This window comes from Saccopteryx bilineata, chromosome 4, assembly GCF_036850765.1.
Source record: "Saccopteryx bilineata isolate mSacBil1 chromosome 4, mSacBil1_pri_phased_curated, whole genome shotgun sequence".
Taxonomy (NCBI): domain Eukaryota; kingdom Metazoa; phylum Chordata; class Mammalia; order Chiroptera; family Emballonuridae; genus Saccopteryx; species Saccopteryx bilineata.
This window is the reverse complement of record NC_089493.1, coordinates 172,135,533-172,157,413: the sequence shown is the minus strand read 5'-3', so window position 1 is coordinate 172,157,413 and position 21,881 is coordinate 172,135,533. Positions and strand designations below refer to the sequence as shown.

General features: G+C 41.8%; 1 protein-coding gene across 4 annotated transcripts in view; it reads left to right on the top strand.

Moving 5' to 3' along the window:
* PPP2R2B (protein phosphatase 2 regulatory subunit Bbeta) overlaps window positions 1-21,881 on the top strand; it is a 457,098-nt gene that overhangs the window by 182,945 nt on the left and 252,272 nt on the right. The window contains exon 2 of one of the 4 annotated variants that reach the window (XM_066272900.1): window positions 15,915-15,999. The exons of the other annotated variants lie outside the window; for them this stretch is intronic. Within the exon in view, the coding sequence (XP_066128997.1) occupies window positions 15,963-15,999 (37 nt within the window). The 5' untranslated portion in view covers window positions 15,915-15,962. The remainder of the gene's footprint in view (window positions 1-15,914; window positions 16,000-21,881) is intronic. 4 annotated transcript variants of the gene reach the window in all.

The window sequence follows — 21,881 nt, the reverse complement described above, 5'->3', positions numbered from 1 at the left end:
TGTTAGAAAAAGGGACTGGAGAGGTATTTAGGGACCTGATCACATTGAGCCTTGTTGAATGTAAGGAGTTTGGACTTTATCCAAAGATGGATCGAAAGCCATTAAAAGATTCTGATCAGGAGAAATATGATCAGGTTTTTGCTTTTTTTTTTTCAAAGCTCAGTCTGGCTGCTCTGCAGGGTGGGGCTACAGGGCTGGGCAAGAAATGAATAGCAGTGAAAAAAGGCAATAATTAGGAGGTCTAATTATATACTCTGGGATGGTGGCAGCAGTAGAGACGGGGAGAGTCAGACAGATTTGAGATACAATGGATAGGACTTACTGATATGAAAGATTGGGAAGAAACAGAGAAGTAGATGGAGGTAGGGTCAAGGGCGACTCCCAGGATTTTGCCATGAGAATGATGCCTAATGGGGCATTTCACTGAAACTGGAAAAAGACTTTGGAAATTGATTAGTTTGTGGGGCATGTGAGATATCTCAAATTAGCAGTTGGATAGTGGATCAGAAGCTCAGCAGCAAGATCTGAACTAGAAATATAACTTGGACATCATGCATATTTAAAGGTATTTAAAACTATGATATGCCTGGGAGAAAGACACCCATGGCAGAATTTGAGCCAATGGGGAAAAATTACAAGAAAACTGATCTTTTACTTTAGAATGCACCACAACCTAGAAAGATTAAGGCTAGGATAGAGGGATGGGTGAATGGATAGATGTATGTAAAGCAAGTGGAAAATGATAACGTCCAGAATCTTTTAATGGTTTTTGGTGTGAAGAAATTGTTACAAAAAACTTACTCACAGTGGAATGCCTTGGTAAGCGTAATTATTCAAATGACTCTACATGGTCATTCCTCAGCAATGTGACAAATTAAGGAGTCCAGTCAGGGGTAGGTTGAGATTAGAGTGTCTCTTAATTTGAGATCTGTGTGATGTGTGAAATGTTACAGCTTCTTGGGGGCCCAGGAATAAAGGCTTTTCCCACCCTGAACACATTCAAGAAAGAGGGAAGCTATGGTGGAAAGGACTGGAAAGGTGCAGGAAGATGGCTTTCGGATGGGGAGGCCCTAGAGAAATAAATGGAGCTGATGTGATGATGGAGAGCTGTCTTTTAGTTCCTTAGGTTGCTTGGTGTATTTGTATGCAAATGCCAGGTCAGAATAGTGTTTCCGATGCATATAGATGAATGTTTGCCTTCTCTGCTGTTCTCGGAAAAATACGAAATGGAAGGTGGGCAGAAGCTGCTGCACGCTATTGTAAATGACCTTTCTGGGGACGGAAATGTTCTGCTACTAAACATAATAACCAGAGTGCATTGAAAATCACTAGCAAGTATTCATTATTAGCATCCAGGTCCCCAGGGGCAATCCCGAGCCCTTTAAGAGGGCCGGTCAGAACCGTGCCGATGAACCTGGGGTGAATAATATTAGGCCAGTCCTGTCACAATATTGGAAATGCTCTATGGAAAGAGCATAGCTGCAGACTGACATTCCTAGACTCTGGCATTTGCATTTACTAGGAAGCAAGGGTCCAATTTACTCACTCAGCTGAGGGTAGAGAACTAAGTTTTCTCGAGTCCTGTCTGTATTCCAGGCATTTTCCTAAGGGTTTCTCATGAGTTGACTCACTTACTCAGCCCTGAGAGAATAGTTGCATCAGTCCCATTTCTCAGATTAAAAATTTCGAGGTTTGGGGAAGCAAAGAAACTTGTGTTAAGGGGCTGTACTTGTAAGTGGCAGAAACAGATTGGAAGCCAGGACCTCCTGGGCAAAGGGATGCTTTTTGCCCATCCCTGCTGCCTCTTGTCAGCTTTTAGAGGGGGAAACGCAGGCTGGGTTCAGTCCTCTGCACCCCCTCCCCATGGTGTCCATTCAGTGCTGCTGATTCCCTTGGCCCAGCTCTTCCCAGTCCCACTGCGCACGTGTCTGCACCTTCCCCCTTTGTCCCACAGGAGGGAGCTGAATTCTCCCACCCTGCGCCAGAATCCTTAGTTGCCTTACACCTGTAGGTTTTTTCTACTCTATGAAGAAAGAAGGCAAATATTTATGGAATAGAGCAATCAAAATGTGAAAATCAACTGGGTTTTTATAGCCTTTCCATATCCCTCACACCCAATGTGGTCCCCAGGCTGAGCTGGGATGGTCCCACCGGGCCATCTAGGCACCCGTTCTGCAAAACTGACAGCAGGGATAGAATTTATTGGAGCAGAGCAAAGGAATGGGATAGAGGCAGCTGTGTGATGGCTGGTGTTCTGCACATAAACGTGGAGGCGTCTGAGGCCCCGCCTTGGCTAAAGGAGCACTCTAATGGGGCTCTCCCCGCCCTACCCCCCACTGATGAGTTTGCTTTCACCAAACTTGTCATGTTTTCTACCAAATTTCCTTCTGTTGCCTTTCCAGTAGGGCTGTAGAATCCGGCAGATAATCAGCTCTGCGATACCATACCCAGTCTGACATAAGTATCCTATTGGAGGCTCAGATTCTTTTTACAAAACCACTGTGAGCTTTGTCTTAAGTAGTCCAGGAACCCTTGAATTCTATGCCCCAAGTTCACCATTGAAAGAGTTAGGAGTGGTGATGGTAAGATACACATGTGTGAAATCCATGGAAAACTAATCCTTGTTAGTTTTTTTAGAGAAGGAGTCATGGTGGGCAATGGGAAGAGATGGGTTAGTTGTGGGGCAGGTCAGATTCTCAGTAGTGTGCTTTAGAAGAAAGTAAACTGATTGCTTTCAGCAAATGTAGAGATGAAGAGAGACTGTGGGCAAGAGGCAAAACAATGCATGGAGTCTGAGGGACTGGAGGGGCCCCTGTAGGCAGGTTTTTAACCTGGGAAAAATTAGGTCTGCTAAACAGAGTGTGCCAAGGAGTACCTTCCCTGGGAGAGGACGATTTCAGGTGTGCTAGGCTGGATCCTGGATCCTGCTAGCCTCCTCCCTTGTGCAGTGGTGATTCTGCGGCTACAGAGTTTACAATCCATGTTAAGTAATGAACTTGAAGTTGTCACAGAATGACAGGCCATCTCCTCCACTTAATGGAGGGGGATCAGCTTGGTGATCCTCAATAGATGCCCAGGGTATAGAGGGTGGGAAAGGGACTATTGAAGCAAGAGGCCGAGCACTTGCAGGTAGTCTGAAACACAGAACCCTCGGATCCTGAAGTACAAAATATCACCAGGACGTGCTTTCCAAGAAGTGTTTTCCCCAAGTGGAGAGCTATGCGAAAAACTCTAGGAGGGTAACGTGGCTCACTTCGCAGAACTCAAGCTGGGGCTGGGGACACCCAAGGTAGTGGGTCTGTTGGTTCAGAACAGCTGTATTGTTGTCACCCACATTTTTCTCTGCCTTTATGTCTCTATAAGGCAAATAATATGTAGATGCCTTCTTACCTGGAAGGATTTGAGCATTCTACAAGTAGATAAAGCAAATTATGAATCACCCTCCATCTCCACACCCACCCCACTTCCCTGCCCAGGGGCTAACATTGTCATTAGTTGGGTACACATCCTTAGAGCTACCTTTGTATGTGTATTTAATAATTTAAATATACATGAGCACATACACAATGGGGAAGGGATGGTTTTTCTGTATTACCGAAGGCAAACTGTTTATTTCCACCTTGCTTTTTTTTTTTTTTTTTCTCCCACTCAACAATATATATCTGAAACATCTTTTCATGTCGGGACACCTGCATCTGCCTTCTTTCTGATGGCTGCAGAGTGCCCATGGTATGACTATACCATCGTTTCTTTAGTAATTCCCTTGTGGATGGATGGAAAATTATTTCCAGCGTTTTATATTATATAAGATGCTGCAGTGTGTATTCATGTAGATATGCTTTTTTTCATATGTTCTCCTTCCTGACTTTATCATATTTGGGGTCAATATAGAGGTTCTCATTTCTTAGCAACATGGGCGAGAAGGACTCTCTGGCCCTCCATTTGTTCTCTGTGTAACCTTGGATAAGTCACTTCACTTCGTGAACTTGAATTTCCTAATGTAGAGCATGAAATACCTGGCATACCTATTTATACCTGCACGGTACTTTCAATACCAAGACCATTGCAGATTTGAGTGTTGATAATAAATAATGATGATTGTTGGCCATTGTCAGAGGCTTACTATGTGCAAGGGACGGACTTTGGGCTTCAAAGTTTTTTTCTCAATCCTCATAATTCTATAGGTTGGTACTATCCTAATACCCCTTTAAGTGAAAAGTTGAAGCAGAAAGGAGGTAAGTAGGTGTCCAAGGTTCCCCAACAGTGAGTGGCTGCTCTGATCATTTCAATGTAGTGCATGAACACACCTGTTTAAAACGAGTCATGATGTTGGCACAGAGCAGAGATTTTTTTTATTTTCTTAAAGAAATATGCTTTTGAATCAATATCAATACAGAGGATCTAATTTTATCATGACTTTGAGAATGAAGGGAGGGAAAATCGGAAAGCAATGGAGTATTCTAAGCACTGATGTGGATCATATTCTAAGTGCGTATTATTCCCAGTCCTGCCACCATAATTAATCACTTTTACTCTCTAAGCTTCAGTTTCCTAATCCAGTAAAATGAGGTTGAAGGTGGGGGAGGGGAGGCATGCTCTCTATGGACTTTTCTGGTTGGAAGTTTTCGTGATGCTCTATGTCTGTATATGTGTCCATAGAGCTCCTTGGTATGTTCTGACGTTGCGCTCAGGGGCAAGTCCAGGGGACACAGGCAGAGGTTCTAAATGGTCCCCAAATTTCAGGCCTGGCTGTCCTTATGGATGGGTCAGATCATCCTTCTGGCAAGAAGGCTCTGGTGCAGCCAAGAGGTGGAGCCAGAAAGGGAAGCATCCCTTTGCCAAAAGCGCTGCAGATGGAGGAACCAGTCCGTCTGGGTGGCCCATGACTTTGAGCGGAGCCATTTGGCAAAGTTGTTGGCAGGAGCTGCCTTGCAGCGTGCATGCTGGAGACCACCCGGGGCGGGAGTGAATCAGGGATGCGGCAAAGGTGGCTGGTGGAACAGATCATCATCTGGTGAGCAGGGCGCTGCTCATCCTGCCACACTCACAGGCTCTTTAAGAGCAGTTGTCCACGAGTGAGGCTGAGCCCTTCATGACACAATCTGACAGGCACGATGGCATTTCTCCCTGGCTGTTCCTGTGTACTCCACGGAGGGGCTTATACACCCCATGTGAACCGGGATCTTTCAGAAATCAGGAAGGCTCCAAAGTTTTCCCACTGTTCCAAAGCAGGACAAGAAATTCGTCAATTCAAACAAAATCCGGTACTGTACTTATCACCATGGGCTATACAAGTTGTGCTGGGGACTGTGGTGAAGTGTAAGTTCTTGTTCTCAAGCATCTGTCCATCTATTCAGGCAGATGACATCTGGCCTTCTCAAAACGTACTGAACCTTGTGCCAGGCTCTGTGAGTCTGTGCTATGTTTGCCTGTCTGCTATCACCAGGTGGCTGAGATGGCAGAATCAGAGCCTGCCTGGCGCTAGACCCATGTCCAACAGTGTTAGCTCTGTGGCTGGACAGACCACACCTTCAGCTGTGATTGTTTCATCTCCAAAATGTGTCTTATTGGGATGGTCCTCACTCATCTGGATTCATGGTGCTCCCTCCTGTAGGCCGATGGAGGACCACAGGGCAGCCAAGACACAAAACGACCTTTTGCATGTGGCCAGACAGCTGATTTTATAGCATCCTGGGCATTTTACACTCATGAAGTAGGAACCGGGGTTCTGAGCCAGGCACTTCTCACGTTTCCTCCTCTTCTCTCCTGGAGAACCTTTGTGAGAGGCATGGCCCCATCGGGAGGTTGTCATCGCCAAAAAGGCTGATTATTTTCTTACCTACAAAATATGACAGGAGACCAGGCAACAGGCCCCCTGCTCACATGTTATTGTTTCTATGTGAGAATGAAATAAATACCAAAGAATCCTTCTCTTGCATTTGGGACCGATAGTTGATAGTAATTTAGAAGAGTGAAGGCAGAGAATTATAAAAATGGTATACTTATTTTAAACAGCATTCTCTAGTTTTGATAAAGGGCTTGTTGACAAATCAAGGTGTAATCTTTCAGTATGGGTCTGCTATGTGGGGGTTATAATATTTTTCTCATACGAACCGCGACCTCTACACATAACCATACCTCTGTTAAGTAGTGTCCCCAATTGTTTTAGTCAACAGTCATTTAGGAAATATTTATTATATAGTACTAGACACCATGCTGGAAAAAAAAAACCAGGTATAAAATGAAAAGGAAACAAACAGATATACACCCCACTCTCAGAGAGCTTGTATTCTATTGGGAATGTACACATTCAATAAAAACACCAACATAAGAATATGACTATAAAGCTAATTAAATTCTACATAGGAAAAGAAAAGAGGTTATGGAAGAATGAAATATATGTTCACTATTGAAAACTTGAACTATATAAAGAAAAGTGCAAAAAGAAATCAAATTTACCTCTAGCCCCAGACATAGTCATTATAAGCACTTTTTGATGTATTTTCTTTCAGGGTGTGTGTGTGAGAGAGAGAGAGAGAGAGGGAACCAGACAGACAGTAATGACTGAATACTGAAATTATGTAAAATGGTATCATATCCATTATTGTTTTGTTTTTCTCCCAAGCACAATACTCTGAGCATTTTTCTCTAACATCCTATAGTTAAACCATAATTTTAACAGTCACCTAATGCTGTTAAAGTTTAGATTATTTTCAATATTTTGCTATAATATTTATGTACAAATAATTTAATCAAAATCATCTCTATTAGAACAAGTTTCTAATTTCAGGATTGCTGAGCTCAGGTCAACAATTACGTTCTAGATAATAGTAATAAGTTGCCTTCAAAAGCAGTTGTATCCAGGATCAGGATTGCCTTTACACATACCATGGCTCTTTGTCACTTTGGTTTGGTCTCTGTTTTGCTCCTACCTCGCATTGTCACAGATCTTTAGAGTGTTGAATTTCAGACCAAGAAACGCAAATGGGGTGAGGACTAGAAAAAAATTCATCAAGTCATAACCCTGGAACTTGAATTGATCCCCTTGCCCTTATTTTCCCCCAAAGTCCCTGGTACTTTCACCCATTCTGAGAGGGGGGCGAGCTCAGTCCTCTGCTTCTGCCATTACATACATGGGGGAGGAGCTTATTCTCTGGGATTCAGTGCCCACCTGTATTAGGTAAAATGACATTCCTGGATCCCGGGCATCGTTTGTAGATCAGTATATGGAACCTGGTGACCCAGAAATGTTCATTTTTCTCAAAGCTATGAGTAGGTAACCTCAAAGAATGATTGACCCAATATGACAACCAGTATGGTGGTTTAATTGACTTAGCCTCTAGGGGGCGCAGTTCAAGTTCGACATTTCTGAAAGCTATGTTAACTTTATTTTATTTTATTTTATTACATATGATTGAATGCAATTTCAACCGAGCCAAATCTGAGAAAACCAGACTCCAACTAGCACTGGCTTTACACTTCCAGGCTTTCTCTAAAAATCGGGAGCATGATTTAATGGCAATGAAAAGTGCAAATCTTATAAACTACCACTGGGATTATATTTTTAGTGCATAACTTTTAGTCCCTTTTCACAGTACATTGGCTGTCTCCATTTCAGCAATCTTTGGAGATTATAGTTTGGAGTCAGTCTGAAGTCATAGCTCATTTTGCTTGAGTATTTGAAGGCATTTTTCTCTCCCTGAAGTGTCTTGAGGCATTGAGATGAGAATATTATATTTTTTAGGACATTTTTCATGTAAGAAATTTCATATGATGTAAAAATGATACACTGGTTAGGATCTAAGTAGTCAGTAGACACAATTTAAAGGATGCATGGATGAATGTATGGGCAGATGGAAGGATGGATGGAAGGAAGGATAAAAGGATGATGGACAGACAGTTGAATGGATGAAGATTTGGGTGGGTAGTAGGAGATCCAGTTGCTTCTTTAAAGGAGTAAAAGTATTAAAGCAGCTTCTAGAAAATTCAATTACTATTTGGAACTGTAAAGTCTACCTCTTGTCGCTTTTCTCCTCTGTCTAGAAGGCAAGGGCGGGTATTGATGGGGTGAGTGCATTAATTAGGGCAGTGCAGATTCATAGGGACATAATTCCAGGAATTCATCAATGGTGCTAGTTTGGAGAAGGAAGATACGACAAGAGGGGAGAAGAGCTCTCCTGGCACCCTGAGCTAATAAGAACTGGGATGGCTCAGTGTTTCCAGTTGAAATCTCTTGCCATAAGGAGTGTTTAATTCCATTCCAGTTCCATAGGGTTAGCCTGGGTGAAACTGATGTACTACACTTTGGAAGTCAGAACCCTCTGGCCATATCATAGGACATAGGGGAAAATTTTAGGTGCATTTCTATCTGTGAACAAGGAGTATTTCCCTACAGGTTCCCTGACTTCTTTCAGGGTCAGAGATCAAACACTTGCTAAGGTCTCATCAGGACCTGGAGAACTCTGTGCACCTTGGTGAGAAAGAAAAAAGCAACTTGGATATCATACTGTGGCTGCCAACATGCTTACTCAGCCCCTGAGCTTCCTCAGCACAATTTGAGATGGAAATTTTCCGATCAGAATTTTTCCTACAAGTCTCAGATACTTGGATTCGAGCCCGTTCTGCAGGCCAGGTTTTTCTCTTTTTCCAGTTACTTGACAAGCAGGTTGCCTTTGAGTCACTCACATGGATGGCCTTGATCTAGACATTGGCACATGCTGAAAAGGCAAAAAAATATTTTACTACTCTTGTTTGACCCTCCACGAAGATTCGTCCGTCCACAATTTTCTCCTGTGTTTATAAACCTTATATGTTCTGCCTGTCTCCTCATCTCCCAAGTCTGCTAACTGATCAAACCCCCAGGGTGGTCTGTACTAGGTCTTCACTACCCCAGGGCATTCCTGCTTCCTGGCCCCACACTCACTGTTTCCTCTTCCCTGGGACCTACAAGGCCTGCCTCAAATCCACATCTTCCTGTGAAGGTATTCCTGACTTTCTCAAGTTCTTTCATCGTGACAATGATCCTATGAGGTATAGATATTTGCCCCTTTTCACGAATGTGAAAACTGAGGTCCACGCTCAGACAGCCATCCAGAAAGGGGCAAAGCTGAGTATCATCCCCTCCCCCTAGAAAGAAACTCCTAGAACGCAGCCATCATCGTTTTGCTCCTTTCATCTCTCCTTCAGAGAACAGCGCAGTGCTGGCACATGGGGGCTTAGTACCTTGTCTGTGAACTTGATTTGAGTTTGAGAGTAGGTTGGTAATATCTCTGTACTCAGGACAGCAGCCAGTGAATCCTCTTTACTTGGGAGTTTGAACTTGTGGGTCTCTCTAAACATGTTGAAGCCGGTTCTCCTACCTCAACGACAGTTTAAAGATGGGGAGGAGTATCAACAGATGTGCTGTATTATTGTTGCCATCACTTGGAAATGGTCAGATAATTAAAAGCACAGCTCATTATTTAGTCTTCAATCTATTCATTTGTTTACGGGTTTGTTCTTTCACTGGACTCTTTAGCCATCCAGCAAGTATTGATCGAGCCATTGAAACCTCACTTATGTACATGAGTTGGTATATGATGATATCAGTACAGAAAAATATGTAAAACCTTATGAATATTGTTTATGAGGGAAGAGAGAAGTGAGCAAAAATAAGACTACTAAAAATTTAAAGGTAATCACATCCATGATAAAAAGGGTGAGAGTCTTCTTATACAAACTTTCATGTATATACATAAAGAATTCCATAAAAAAAATGGCCACCAAAATATTGATGATGGTGATTGCAGACTGGTGGAATTTAAGTAATTTTTACTATTTATATTTTCTAAAATATAGGAAAGTTTTAAAATAAGTATATATATTGTTTGCATAAGAAAAACAATAAAGCTGTCATTATGGGAGGAAATAATTCATGAGTGTGTACTGTGTGCAAAGAAGTAGTCTGTGTATATCCATGTAGCACCTGTTTACCTTGGTTCTTCCTTTTACTTTGAAGTCACATGAATAATTTTTCAAATGAAAATCGGTTTGAACAACCCTGGAAGCATAGTGCTAAGTGGACACTAGTAACTTTCCAATTCGGTAACAAGAGCCCCTTTCAAACCTTTACCTGTAGGTCTGGGATAAAGGGCTTTGGCAGTGTTGGCCATTAGGTTCAGAGCCCCTTTGGTTCTTGTGTCTTGGCTGAAACAATAAAGGTAAAATGATATCTCTGACCTCAGTCAATCATTTCACAAGGGGGCTGGGAAAATGTCTGGGTGAGTCAGTAAAAATTGCAATGATGGAAAAGCCATCTAAGGAAAAGGGTCCTAGAGCCGATGTGTGGGTCAAAGCCAGTCCCTCTGCACATGAAGGATCTCACAGTCTGTGTTTATTGACACAGAAGGCGATTCTAATTACCCTGGAGGAATTTTTGGTATGTTTTTCCAAAGCCAGTCTTAAGATGTTTAACCAGTGGATTAGTGACAACCAGACCTACTGGCGAGGTCTACAATGGGGCAGCTGGTAAAGTGGAGTATATTGGGGCATGACTGCTAGTGACAGAGCAGAGGTATGTTTTATCAGAGTGACACAGGCAAAAAAATACCACTGGCCACTCATGAGATGTTCTTGACCTTGTTAAAGATGGCAAGCTGTATGTTTGAGAAGCCTCTGTCTTCTTTGCAGTCATTGATCGTGGTCTAAGTACCTTCATAACTTCTGGATTTCTATTTTAGGTAAACTTGGCAAGATGATCTAGAGTCAAAGTTTGAGTGATTAATCAAGCAATCAGCTTTATAGCCCTATAACTGGTGACTTGAAAGAATGAATATGACTTTCCAAATACACGCTTAAGAAAAATTTATACTTGTGATCTCTAGCTTTACCTGTTTGTGATGAACTACAAAATATTTTAAGAACTGTAATAGGAAAAGCGAGTTGATGGTATCACATCACAGAGCCATTTTATATCTGTCAAATAATCTGAGGAGAAACCATAGCCCAAGATGTATGTAAAGACACCAAAGAAATTATTTCCTTGATTTTCACAGCTTTGCTCTTGAATCTCTTGGTTATATCCTTCCAATGAGATGTAAAAACACTCAATAGTACTAAGTACCATCTTTTATCCATCTCTTTTCCATCTCGTCAAGTTTAACTCCAGATGGAATTTCTTTTTTTCTCCTCTCGGAATAAAAATGTCCTCACACTATGCCCTTTCATTGCTGTCCCAACCAATCTCCCAAATTCTGCTCTCTATGTGGACCTGCAAGGGAGGAAAACATGGCCCCATGGGATCTGAACAGGAATCCAAAGGAATCTTTAGCAAAATACACTGAGCTACTGAGAATGTCTCTGTCCTGCTTGGTAACATAGTAGTTCAGTGATACTCCTTTTTGCTTACTCAAAAAGATTTCTCAGTCTATTTCATACCAACACCCACCGATTTGGGGATTTGCCCAGCTTGTAGGGAAGTAAGGTCTTTGGAAATAAATACCTTCTAGCCCTCAAAACAACCGAGTGAAGAGTTCCACGGGTGTCTTCAGTAATTATCAGTTTTATAGTCCTCTTTTCTCTTGCCTTTTAAACAAGTCTGTCAGTAAACCAACTCGGCTGACTAGGTTGAAATGTTAGCAGCCAAAGCAAGAAAGAAGTTACATAAAAGTCATTCTGTTTTATGCTTGTGAAGGGGTTTTATGCAAAATATTTTCACAGCTCTCATCTGCTGTACACAACAAATTTGGAGAATAAGTGTTCTTTCTTTTCGTTTCCTCAAGAGGAGGAATCTGAGATTCGGTGGAGTTAGTCAAATTGCCCATGATCACCTGGCTGGTCCATGGTGGAGACGAGACAGGGGTCTAGAGATTCTGGTTCCTAGAATAGAGTTCTTCCTTTGAGACTAGAATATGAATAAACCAATTAAAATTTTTTATTTTTCATGACAAGTTACATTCAATATTATTTTGTATGAGTTTCAGGTATTCAGCATAGTGGCTAGACAATCATAACACTTTACAAAGTGTATGATTCAATATTTCCTCAATATTTCCTATACCCATCTGGCATCATACATAGTTATGACAATATTATTGACTATTCTCTACACTGTACTTGACATCCCCATGACTATTCTGTAACTACCAATTTGTACTTCTTAATCCCTTCACCTTTTTCATCCCCTCCTGTCTGACAACCATCACTCTGTTCTCTGTATCTGTGAGACTTTCTGTTTTCTGTGTTCACTTATTTTTCTCTTTAGGTGCCACATATAGGTGAAATCATATGGTACTTGTCTTTCTCTGACTGACTTATTTCACTTAGCATAATACCCTCTAGTTCCATCCATGCTGTCACAAAGCATAAGATTTTATTCTTTTTTTGGCCAATATTCCATTGTGTAAATGTACCATAGCTTTTTGACCCATTCATCTACTGATGGGCACTTGAGTTGCTTCCCTATATTGGCTACTGTAAATAATGCTGCAGTGAACATAGAGGTACATATAGTCTTTGAAAGCAGTGTTTTAGGTTTGTTTGAATATTTACCCAGAAGTGGTATTGCTGGGTCATAAGGCAGTTCCACTTTTCATTTTTTGGGAAACCTTCACCTGACCTATGGTGGTGCAGTAGATAAAGCATCGATCTGGAATGTTGAGGTCGCCAGTTCAAAACCCTGGGCTTGCCTGGTCATACTGTTTTCCACAATGGCCGCACCAAGCTGCATTTCCACCAACAGGGTGTGAAGATTACCTTCTTTTCACATCATTTCTGATACTTGTTGTTTGTTGATCTATTGATGGTAGCCATTTTGACAGATGTGAGGTAATACCTCCTTCTAGTTTTAATCTGCACTTCTCTGATGATTAGTGATGTTGAGCATCTTTTCATATGTCTATTGGCCATCTGTACATCCTTTTTGGAGAAGTGTCTATTCAGGCCCTCTGTCTATTTTTAATTGGGTTGCTTATTTTTTTAGTGTTGAGCTACATAAACCAACTTTCACTGAACTCCCACCTAGGTCAAATCTTTCAGTCTTAGAAAAAAAAAGTCCCTTCTTCCATTCTTGTTGTCTGTCTGCAAGGTGTTAGCCACCTACATCCTTTGCACAAGTTCTTTGGGTAGAACAAGTGGCAGAGCCTTTTGATTTGGGGGCTTGGGTGTGAGGTGTGTCTCATTCATAAGGTCCATTCATTGCTATTTTTGCCAAATGGAAGAGTCTTAGGACCACACTCATGGCCAGTGGTGCAAGCCTCAGAGAAGTAGGGTTTGTTGATATTAAAGATGTGGAAACGCCAGTGAACTTAGTTCCATTTCATAACTGCATTCTATGCTTCAATATCTACCTCATAAATATCTGTCATGTGAAACAAGTAAGAAAAGGGCTTGATCATCACCAGCACCATGGTTATCTCTGGAAATATAATATGAAGACAAAGAAGCAACATTTACTGAATGGTTTTTTATAACTATGTATATCTTTTGTTTCATTTCTACTTACATGAGCAGTGAGTTTTTGAGAAGATGGGCTTATGCTGGAATCCTCCAATGGTAATTGCCCTTATTAAAATTGAGACATTAAGAGTAATCACCTTCTACTGTATATTGTTGTGAGGATTCAGTGAGAATAGTTGTACAGTGTTAGCGCAGTGCCTGATGTAGGTAGAATGTTCGATAAGGGGTTGTTTTTAGTATTTCTAAAAGCTTTAAGTGGTCATAAGTATTATTTACACTGGACCATACATTCTTTCCGCCCTCCAAATTCCTAGAGTTTAGTGTTATACTAAAATATATAGAGCCTGACCAGATGGTGGCACAGAAGATTGAGAGCCGAACTGAGATGCGGAGGACCCAGGTTTGAAACCCTGAGTTTGCTGGCTTGAGCGCGGGTTCATCTGGTTTGAGCACAGCTCACCAGCTTGAGTCCAAGGTCGCTGGCTTGAGCAAAGAGTCACTCGCTCTGCTGTAGCCCCCTGGACAAGGCACATATGAGGAAGCAATCAATGAACAACTAAGGTGCCGCAATGAAGAATTGATGCTTCTCATCTCTCTCCCTTCCTGTCTGTCTGTCCCTGTCTGTCCCTCTCTCTGTCTCTCACAAAAATAAACAAACAAGTAAAGTAAAATATATAGAGAGGCATACCTCAGGAATTGAGAGTTCAGTTCTCAACTACCGCAAAAGAGGGAGTCATGATCATTTTTGCTGGGGCATGGTAGGCGGGTCTTGCTTTTAGTTTGTTAAAAATGCAACATCTGTACAGCTCAGTGAAAGTGAAGTACAATTGATGAAGAATACCTGTGTTTAAGTGGTTAAGAATGCTGAGTTTGGAGGCAGCTGGGTTTGTGTCCCGACTCCATCACTTGATAGTTCTGTGACCTCGGACAAGTTATTTAACCTCCTTAAGCCCAGGTGCCTCCTCTATAGAATGAGGATAACAATACCTGATGTCCTGAGGTGAGTATGGGCATACCTCATTTGATTGCACTTTGCTTTATTGAACTTCACAAATGTTTTTGTTTTGTTTTGTTTTTTTACAAATTGAAGGCAAAGCCCTCCCTCACCAGCTAAAAGATGATGACTCATTTTATTGCAATTATCGCTTCATTGCGGTGGTCAGGAACCGAACCCGCAATTCTCCAAGGTCTTGCTCGTGTTTATGTGACAGTGTGTGTAATGTGCTCAGCACAGTGCCAAGTACCTAGTAGGCAGTAAATGCTCAGTAATGGTAGGCCGTATATTCGGGAATAGGAGCACTGTTGTCTATATGTCCTAAAACATACTCATTACTTTGAAAAGACTGTTGTTTTGATTATCAAAGGAGAAATAAGTTAACATCCCAACCCTAATCATCTTTGATCCAGTATCTGCTCTGGCTGGTGGTGATGGATCTCTTAAATAATCAATATAAGCTCAAATAATAGTAAATTAAATCTTGTGAGAGCCTAAGCCAACGGCTTCCCTTTTCTGAATGTGAAATAAAGCATTAGGAAACTAAAATGCATTATCCACTCTATGCACCATCAATAGGATAATTTTAGTATATGTGCTGCCAAAGGGAGCACAATAGCATAGTTTTAAACAGTAATAACTTGGAGCTATTAAAAAATTAATGGTAACAGATTAATTATAAACCTCTTTCTATATTAGCGGTATGTTGGAACGTCCTATTAAGGCTTAATTTTGTTGCTTTTCTAAAATCTTGCATCTTTATTTTTAGTACTACTTTTTGTATTGCCTTATTATAGATTTTTATCATAGATTCTCCTAGATTATAATCTTATACCTCTGAACACGTCATGAGGAAGGGAACTCCTTCTAATCCGAGAAATGACCTGCTCCTATTTCTGAAATGTTCAAATTGCTTCAAAGTTGGTCTGTGTACCAGAGCAGTCTCATTTTTTATTCTCCTAGCCCTATGCTGTGAAGGTTGTCTCAAAAACGTAGTATCCCATGCACAAAGCCCCTCTTTACGTGAAGATTGCTCTCCTAACCATTGCAGCCTCCTGACAATGCCCTACGTGACCAGTCACAGTTGTTTTCAACTGTGGTGTAGATAAAAATCATCGGAAGTGTTTGTTGCTCAGCTCTTGCTGGGTTCCTCCCGGAGTTTCTCATTTACAGAGGTCAGAGATGAAGCCTGCAAGTTTGGTTTTGCAGACGTTGCTCAGGCTCTAGCCCAGACTACTCTCTAAAAGCCACTGCTCTCCCAAATTGGAAGGCTTCCCCCTTCTAGCTGAGGAGGCTGGAGCCCAACGAGGTTTTGTTGTGTTGATTGTGTCACCTTATCAGCCTGGATGTTGACAGACCGGGAGCCACACCTCCCACAAAGAGACTCGAGGGGGGTCCAGGGAGTGTGTAATGCACCTGTATGTTACCAAAAGTTGAAGCGTCACTACATCCTGAAGTCTGGATCTGAACCCCATGTTTGTCACAGGAACCAAGAGAGAACTCAAGACAGAGACTAGTGGCACAATTATGAAGCATGAATTATCCAGATGAAAGCACCTATGGAAATAAAGGTATTATTACTCTTCATTTCTACCGTTCTTAATACAATAGCAATGTGAAAGTGTTGACTAGCTCCAAGTGTGTGCAAGCTGTTCTGTGGAACCCAAATCGATTCATTCACCTTTAAAATGGAAAGGCTAGAAAGGACGCATCGTTTGACTTGCTGTGTGCAGAACTAAGAACATGTTTTGACGAAACATGTTGGTACACAGTAATGACAAATTGTGAGTGGGTATAAAATGATGTGGAGAGAGAGAGAGGGCGAGGGGAGAGCAGACCTTGTTTTGTAGATACTAGAGAGCTATGTGAAATAAGTTAGTATAGATCTATTAACTCCAATAACAAAGAAACAGGTTGGGAGTCAGGAGGAGAAGAAAGAGACATGTAGATTTCTTACCTTGAGTACCATGAAGAATGAAGGGTCCTACTACATGAGTAATTTTGAATTAGAAAGCAGATCGAGAAATCTCTATGTAGGAAAAACAGTAACTTCTCACCTGTATGCAATGTTTGGAAGCCGTTTCAGTAAAACTCTTAAGTGGTCCCACCTGATTTGGATAAAGCAACAAAGATTTCTGCTAGCTTTTCACAGTATTGTCTGGAAGCTGTGTGGTGAACTGCTTCGCCTTTACATTTGGCTGTATTTGACGGCCCTGGAAAATAAAATGTAGTACCAAAAAACCACATGTTTTATTGAATATGTAGAATCAACCAGAGATTCTCCCTTGAGCTAGAGTTTGTAACAGTGGTAGATAATAACACGGAGACAGATCGAAGAGGAAGACATTCAGAAAAGAGCTCCCTGTAAGGAAAGGAATGGGGGAAGAAACATTTCTGCAGAAATATTTATCATAGGGAAATGAAACTCAAAAGGTGGTCAGAGACTTAAAGGTATAAGAAAACAAAAATCAGATGCATTTATGTAAATGTATATATGAATATATTCTCTGTTAGCCTGTAAATTCGAATATGTCAGCCATTGGTGCCCCAAGGGAACTATGCAACCTTAGCTTTATACATCTATAGATTCTATATGGGTTCTATTTCTTAATGTGCATTTTTTCTATAAGACAACAAAAGAGCAGGGTTTTGGATTTTTTTTTTAATAATACCTTGGGGTGTTTGTGATGTGAGGTAGAGTTTAGCTTTCTCCTTGCTATGAAAAATTTTACATTTTTCTGTCTGACCTATTTTTTTAAAAAGTGGTATATCTGTTGTCATTCTAATGTAGCCTCCTTTTTATTCCTTCCAAGCAAGTAACATTTTTAAAGCATTGTAATGCGGTATCAGATGGCGGTCTGAGTTTTATCCGGTTTGCTCTCAGTAATACTACTTTAATGGGGAGGGGACTAGATAGATTTGGGGTAGATTTCCCTGGAGTCGCCAACTTTTATGCCCTCTTTAACTCTTCTGAGAGGAAGAGAGATGGGAAGGATTGAAGTATTTATTTGGTCATGTTTTTCTGAACTGTCTTGTCTGACTCAAAGTTTTCCAAAGCACAGAAGCCGCAAGTGAGAAAGAGATAGTTCAGAGTCAGAATTTTAAGAGCTTGTTGTGGGAAAGAATGCCAAGGATGAGTACCTGCTTTTCACCATGCCTCATCGGGGGCAAAAGTTTCTGAAAAAGCCTTTCAAAGTACAAAGAAGGTGTCCTTTTCAAAATGCTAAGGCGCTAGGAATGATGCAAGCATTGCACATAGCTGTATGAATAAGTGTGAGGTCTAAAATGAATGAGTGAGTGCATGTTAACACAGTGGGTCTCTTGAAGGCATTGTTTCCACACTTGACTTTCTTCAGAGATAGAATTCATTAGGATTTGGTTAACATTGCCTTGAGTTTTCAATGTGAGGTCAAGGTTATTTTGTAGCGCTATGAAATACGACGATCTCTGATTCCCCAAAGTGCTCCAGTGAGAAATAATACTTCCATATATGTTGCCATAGATTGGTATGAAAGGAGTCTGTCATCCGTCCTTTTATTTATTTAGTATTTATTGAGGCCGGTGCCGTACCTGGTGTCTTTCATTAAGAAACGCATGGCCTGTCCGGGAAGGGGGGCGGAACACAGAGCAGCAGGCAATTATAAGGTAGTGTGAGAAGTTCTGTGCTGGGGAAGGTGCAGGGACTGTGAGATAATGGAAGAGGGCGCAGAGGAGGGTTCAAGAAAGAGATGGCTAAGCTGAGACCCGGATGACGAGGAGGGTTCAGGCTAAGGAAAGAATGAAAAATGTCCCAGCTAGAGAAAATGGTACAGTCAGTAGATAATGACTTTGTCCAGCCTGAGTTATTTAGTAGTTAGGTGACTTCAGGAAAAAAGTCTTTCTTGGAAATGTAATTTTCTCATTTTCCTGTGGGGATGTTGGGTAGTGGTAATGATGGTGGCAGAGATGGTGGCCATGGCGGGTGGTGGCAGTGCAGGAGAAGAAAGAGATAAACAATAGCAGTTAAGTTTTAATGAGTACATATTATGTGCCATGTTTAAATATACTAAGTACTTTCTGTACATTAATTATCATTAGAGTTTTACAATAACTTTATGTGGTAGGTGCCATTATTATCTCCGTTTTACAGATGAAAATAGTGAAGTTTAGACAGGCTAAGCAGCTTGCTCAAGGTCAACCTGCTAGTAAGTGGAAAAGCCGGGATTTGAAGACAGGGAGTTGACTCTAGAGCCTGCATGTCCCACTGTTACTATGCCATTATTATTTTTTTGTATTTTCTGAAGTGAGAAGCAGGGAGGCAAAGAGACAGACTCTGCATGTGCCCAACCAGGATCCACCTGGCATGCCCACCAGGGGGTGATACTCTGCCCTTTTGGGGCGTCGCTCTGTTGCAACTGGAGCCATTCTAGTGCCTGAGGTGGAGGCCATGGAGCCATCCTCAGCACCCAGGCCAACTTTGCTCCAATGGAGGCCTGGCTGCAGGAGGGGAAGAGAGAAATAGAGAGAAAGGATAGGGGGAAGGGTGGAGAAGCAAATGGGTGCTTCTCCTGTGTACCCTGGCTGGGAATTGAACCCAGGACATCCACACACCAGGCCAATGCTCTACCACTGAGCCAACAGGCCAGGGCCATGCTATTATTAATCTAACTTTTTCATAGAGCTGTTATAAAGATAAGCAGGATAACTCATTTGCTAGAGCCTTTTAAACTGCACAGAACTCCTATCCATTACCATAGGCATTGAGCTCAGGCAGGAGTCACGTGCGCTGTAGCTAGCTAGGCTAAAAGTAAAAATGGTTCCAGCCATCTATGGGCTGCTGCCATTGCTTGCCTCGTTAGCAACTCCTCTAATTCCGCAGCCTCAGCACATTAGTAGTTAAAAGTGGCATTCCCTGGGGGACTTTTTTTTTTTTTTTAAGCAACAGCACATTAGATGAGATGGACCATGGATTTGCTCCCAAATGGCAATTGCTATGTTAGAAAGTCCTCCAACATTTCTGAGATCGTTAATCTCTGCTAATCACTCCTTGCCCCTCGGTGACTGCTCAGCACAAAACAAAAGGGAGGTTTGGCAGCTATCCAATTTCTTTTCAAGAATCTTGTCTTTTAATATAAATAATCCAAAGCCTCAAATGGCCTTAAAATTCTGGACTACCCACTTGACCTGTCCATATCTATAATCTCTATCCTGCCTCCACTTATTATTTTTTTTTACAGAATAGATTCTGTTCCTGTCACCTTGTTATTTCTGACAGTTGCCAGCATGCTCCTTGCATTTAAGGACACTACTTAGCCCATGTGTTGTGAATTTAGGACTGTCTTTGCTAGTTTCACACAAGCAGGTCCCTATGGCTGGCAGTGCATTGGCACCATGGGGAATAATTGAGACTGCTGGGAGAGAGGCAGTTGCATAATCTTTGGGCACAAAGAGCATGTCTCCCCTACAAAGGGAATGGCAGTTGGACAATAGGGAGATCTGCAATGAACCAGAGTAATGGATTCTTCTGCATCATAGTTCAATTCTGGAGCCTAATTGTTAGTTTGTTTAAGACCTGATTAAGGGGAGGGGAGGGTTCCCTTTGGAGGCTTGATTGAGTTAGTGTGAAAGGCAAGACAGTGTAATTCAGATAAACTAGCGAAAGGCAAACAGTTTCATGTATTAATGGTCACTAATGACCTGTAATCAAGCTATGATTTGTTAGGTTAAAAATAAAAGTGTAATTAGTTTATTTGCTCAGGACTGTAAACAGAAGAATGTATCAATCTGTTGATTGTTCGCCAGGGGAAACGGTAGGATGGGAGCATCCATCTTGAGCAAGACGTGGCAGGCACCTCAAGGGTTTTCATTGTCAGTTCCTAAAATTCTCCTAGCTGCTTCTGTGTGTGCGTGTGACTTCACCTCTTTCCAGCTCTTTGAGCAACCCCTTGTGAGTTTCCAGTCCTCATCAAAAAAGGGGACCAGGACCCTGGCCGGTTGGCTCAGTGGTAGAGCATCGGCCTGGTGTGCAGGAGTCCCGGGTTCGATTCCGACCAGTGCACACAGGAGAAGCGCCCATCTGCTTCTCCACCCTTCCCCCTCTCCTTCCTCGCTGTCTCTCTCTTCTCTTCCCGCAGCCGAGGCTCCATTGGAGCAAAGTTGGCCGGGCGCTGAGGATGGCTCCATGGCCTCTGCCTCAGGCGCTAGAATGGCTCTGGTTGCAGCAGAGCGACGCCCCAGATGGGCAGAGCATCGCCCCCTGGTAGGCATGCTGGGTGGATCCTGGTGGGCTCATGCGGGAGTCTGTCTGACTGCCTCCCTGTTTCCAGCTTCAGAAAAATACAAAAAGGGAAACTAAAGGGGGGGATCAGGAAGATACTATCCTTGATGCCCTTTCTCTGTGGCTTTTCCTCTTGATTGGCAAGCCATGTCGATTTTAATTTTTGTCTTCTCTCTCCACTCTGGTCTTATGCTTCAGCTGGCTAATTTTCTCCAAGTACTACCATTCATTTGGCAAATATTTAACACATAATTATTGAGGGCCACTTATACTCCTAACACTATCCTAGGCCTTAAAGTTTTTAAGGATTATCAAGCAAGTCCTTTTTATTTATTTATTTTTTCCGAGCAAGTCTTGACTCAGTCTTTGCAAAATGCATACTCTCGCTATAGATGCCTTTAAGACGTTCTCTCCCACTAACTACTCCTTGCATCATTTATCACTAAAAACCAAGTAAAGAATCTTCTTGGCATGAAACAGATACTCTGTTGAGATATGCATCTTTGAGCAAAGGCACTTTGATCCTTTGGGCTACATCAAACTTGGCAGCAGAGATTTTGAGGGATTATCGGGACTCCTTAGGAAAAATATACCTGTGTTTTGCCTAGTCTTTTATTTAATTTGAGGAAGTAAATACATATAAATCCTTATGAGAGAGCATGACATTAGAACATAAAATCCTTTAAGCCTTCATCAAGTGAAAATGCTGTGATCTCTTTGATATTGCGGAGCAATAATGCTACAGGTTATCGTGGCGGGGCACCCAGATCACGTACGCTCATGCTGAAACAATGCGCATGATCTCACTCCCATAGAACATGACTTCTTTCCTTTTCACTGCTATTCACACACTTCTGAAATTCACTATTCTGCAGTGGCTGTCAGTCTGTGTTAGCTGTCTCCTGGACTTGAAGGTAAACTCCTTGTATCTATCTCATGCTCAGCATGTGTCCCAAGCTCTACTAGCGCCCAGCATGTAGTAATAAGCTCAGTAAATATTTGTTGAGTGAAATCCAGGCACAATGGTTAGAGCTTGAAAACCAGGAGTATAGTATTTGGAATATTGTAAAAAAGCAACTGACTTGATAACAGTCATTTTTATTTTATTTTATTTTTTTACTTTTTATTAAATTTATTGGGGGGGCATTGGTTAACGAAAGCATATAGGTTTCAGGTGTACATCTCTATAATACATCA